Source organism: Verticillium dahliae, genomic scaffold, assembly GCF_000150675.1.
Source record: "Verticillium dahliae VdLs.17 supercont1.1 genomic scaffold, whole genome shotgun sequence".
Classification (NCBI taxonomy): Eukaryota; Fungi; Ascomycota; class Sordariomycetes; order Glomerellales; family Plectosphaerellaceae; genus Verticillium; species Verticillium dahliae.
Window position 1 is genome coordinate 266,402 of NW_009276921.1, and position 3,297 is coordinate 269,698.

General features: G+C 56.5%; 2 protein-coding genes across 2 annotated transcripts; both read left to right on the top strand.

Moving 5' to 3' along the window:
* Positions 1–146: 146 nt before the first annotated feature.
* VDAG_00075 (uncharacterized protein) lies at positions 147–855 on the top strand (the record flags this gene model as incomplete). Its single annotated transcript, XM_009651452.1, has 2 exons — positions 147–499; positions 582–855. 2 exons carry the CDS (start codon positions 147–149, stop codon positions 853–855), a joined length of 627 nt encoding a protein of 208 aa, XP_009649747.1.
* Positions 856–2,274: 1,419 nt separating this feature from the next.
* Positions 2,275–2,861, top strand: VDAG_00076 (uncharacterized protein; the record flags this gene model as incomplete). Its single annotated transcript, XM_009651453.1, has 2 exons — positions 2,275–2,388; positions 2,472–2,861. The coding sequence occupies 2 exons, from the start codon at positions 2,275–2,277 to the stop codon at positions 2,859–2,861; spliced, it is 504 nt and encodes a 167-aa protein (XP_009649748.1).
* Between the last annotated feature and the right edge of the window lie 436 nt (positions 2,862–3,297).

Sequence of the window (3,297 nt, forward strand, 5' to 3'; positions counted from 1 at the left end):
GGAATTCCAACCCTTCAAGGTGAGGAAGGATCAATGAAGCCAACACCCAGTGAACATGTCAGACATTTCATCCAAATTGACGAACGTAACTTCGAGAATATCCAACATGATGCATTCCCGGAGCATGAGACGACGCAGCAAATAGAATGCCTCGGACAGACGACACGCAGCTGCCCCTTCTGGGCGATACCATCAACGAGCATCCCGAACAAGGACTGCCAGAAGCAGCCTTACACGAACCTCAGCAGCGAGCCCAGCTTCCGCAGCTTCTTTCATCGAGGAGGAAGCACATGGTTGTGCTTATACTCGTCGCGCTGGACGTGGCGGCCTTGCTCGCGAACATCTTCATCGAGCTGGTGGAATGCGACCGCCGCAACGAGAAGCTCCAGAGGCCGGCATGGACAGGCAACGCGCGCCAAGCCCTCACGACGGCTGGACTGGTGTTCAGCAGCCTGTTCCTGCTCGAGTTGGTCTTCTGCATAGTGGCTTTCGGGCTTAAGTGAGTGATGATCCTCTCCAGCTATTGCCGTTGTCCCGTGCACATCATGTCGTGACAATGTTGTGGCGCAAGGTCCGCGAAGCCACCATGTGGTTGACCATCAAACCGGGTATCTCAAAGACTGGTTCCACTGCCTCGACGCGGTAGTCATCGTTACGAGCTTCGTCGTCGACCTACTGTCCCACGGCATCGTCGAAGACATTGCATCACTGGTCATTGTGTTCCGCCTCTTCCGCTTTGCCAAGATGCTCGAGGAGATGAGCATGGGCGCTGCCGAGCGTATAGAGAGCATGGCCAATGAACTCGACAAACTGCGAATGGAGAACACCCTGTTGAAGGAAAGGCATCAAGTGTGAGCCACGGCTGAGTCGCCTCAATTAAAGATAAGAGAGGGTGGATGAGGGGTTGTCTCTGGCGCGTTGCGTGGCTGTCGCACAAGGCCTCGTATTCCATCGATTGGGGGCCTACAAAGTACAGACAGGCTGCCGCCATTGATGGTCGCAGTGAAAGCGGCATGTGACAGAACGTCGGTTGATCAATCGCCTGGCTCGGGCGATCAGGGAGAATATGTCGAGAAAAACGAAGGATGTCTCGGGCACGATGGCCAGACAGAGACTATAATCTCTGGAACCCATCCAAGGACGAGATTGACAACACGGGTGCTTTTCAGAGCGCCTTCACAGCATGAATATTGTCCCGTTGACGAGGGCAAGGCAACCATTTCCCGGCACTTGACACCTATACATGAAATACCCATCTACAGTCACTTGGGCCGTTGCTGGTCTCCCCTCGTTATCCCCATCGGATCCGACCCGGCGCAGTGCAGGTCTAGACCCAGGCCCCCGATCCCAGCCCGGACTGGAATCAAGAAAGCAAAAGAGATCTACCCGGACCTCATGGGCGAATCACAAGCGCCCTGTGCACTCGAGCCATGACCCCTGAACCCCGGGCATGGGGCAAGCGAGAACAACGGCAAGATGAAGGACGGCTCACGCCTAAAAGTTAACTTCATCTCCCTCGGACCCCATCCGTCTCCCGGCTCAACTCTCAAGGCTTCGACCAACTAGCACCGCTATGCAGTGAAACAAGACGGGCTGCAGGCTGAATGTGGTGCATCATCCTACGGCAAGAATAGTTCATGGCCGCAGAGGGCTTACACATGCCACTCGTGATTCCCCGGATCTCCTCTCCACGGTAACGAGATTGTGCCGTCCACCATTCCACTCCTCAATCCAGACAAGACACCACAATCACACGGCGCCAGGCCATTTGCAAGCCTCACACGCCTCACAAGCCTCATCTTCTCCTCCTGAATCCCCACAGACGAGCCGCCACTCTTTGCTTTCTCTCCCGAGACGATGTCTCCGCGTGCCGCCCAGTAATGTTCATCACACGCGCCCCCCTTGCGTGAAGGGGAGAGCGTGTGTGACTTGGTCGGAGTTCGACTCTCGGCCTTTTTCTTACCACATGTTTGACTTTGATCCCCGGGTTCAACGTCGCCAGGTAGCGCCACTATTGACCCCATCGCCAATGACCCTGTCCATCCGATCCGTGCGCCGTGACAAGCCTCCTCAATGATATATCACATCCTGCCCGTCCACCCTCCCACCATTCTTACCTTCACCTCTGATCCTCCATCTTCCATCTCCACATCCTCAAACTCACCCTCTTCCACTCGCTGATCCCTCGGGACGCTTACTTTCGTTATCAAACCACTCACTAATACCTAATACCATAAACCCTCCACCCGCTCAACCCCCCTCCCGCTATCCACAATGAAGTTCTTCATCCCCTTCGTCCTCCTCGCTGCCACTGCCGTCACGGCCCAGGACCCCAACTGCGAGGCAAACTACATTGTCGATACCTGCCTCGGCAGCGAGATGAAGAAGGTGAGACACCTGCCCCTCTCAGCGTACTCGTTCTTCGTCACGCAGAGAAGGGCAAAAGCTAACCGCCCACGCCCTCCCAACAGCTCGAAGCCTGCACCGCCCTCGACTACGAGTGCATGTGCGCTGCCTCCGAGGCCATCTCCACGTGCTTCAACAACTGCCCCAAGGACACGCGCGGCGCGACCTACCGCTCCCAGGTGACCGTCAACTGCCAGAACGCCTCTCTCTACGGCACCGCCGCCCGTCACGCTGCCACCGCCACGGACAAGACCACGACGGCCACCCGTACCCCGTCCGCTACCACCGCCGACGCGACCGACAGCCCAGCCACGACCGGCGGCCAGTCCGCCACCGGCACTTTCGTCCAGAACACGGACGAGACCGGCTCGCCCAACGTCGGCGTCGCTCAGCTGGCCCGCCACACTGGCGGTCTGCTGCTCGCCGTCGCCGGCGTCGTCGCTGCCGTGCTGTAAAAACAGTCAAAGGAATCCCTTTTTTGCAACAAACCCAGTTGAGCGGCGAGGAAGCACGATAGAGAGGATGACAAGAAGGGAAAAAGATGGGACTGCCGCGGAGTTGCGGCTTTGACAACCTCCCTCGTCGGGCACTTGACCCGCGTTTCGCCTTTACACATTAATCACATATCTCTTGTACATACCCTGTTACGAGAACGTTATTTTTGTGTCACGCTACATTTACAACAATCAAGAACAATGTACCCCCCATCCTCGTGCAGGCCTTTCGAAATCGGGACGTCCAAATGCTCCGTCTTGTTTTTTCTTTTGTTGGTCCGGGTGGTGAGGACAAAACATGCGCCCCCACCAAAAAGCAAAACTGGCCTCAGACATCGTAGAAGGGGTCGGGCAAGGTCTTCACGTCTGGGAAGCCCGGCAATAAAAAAGAAAAGGG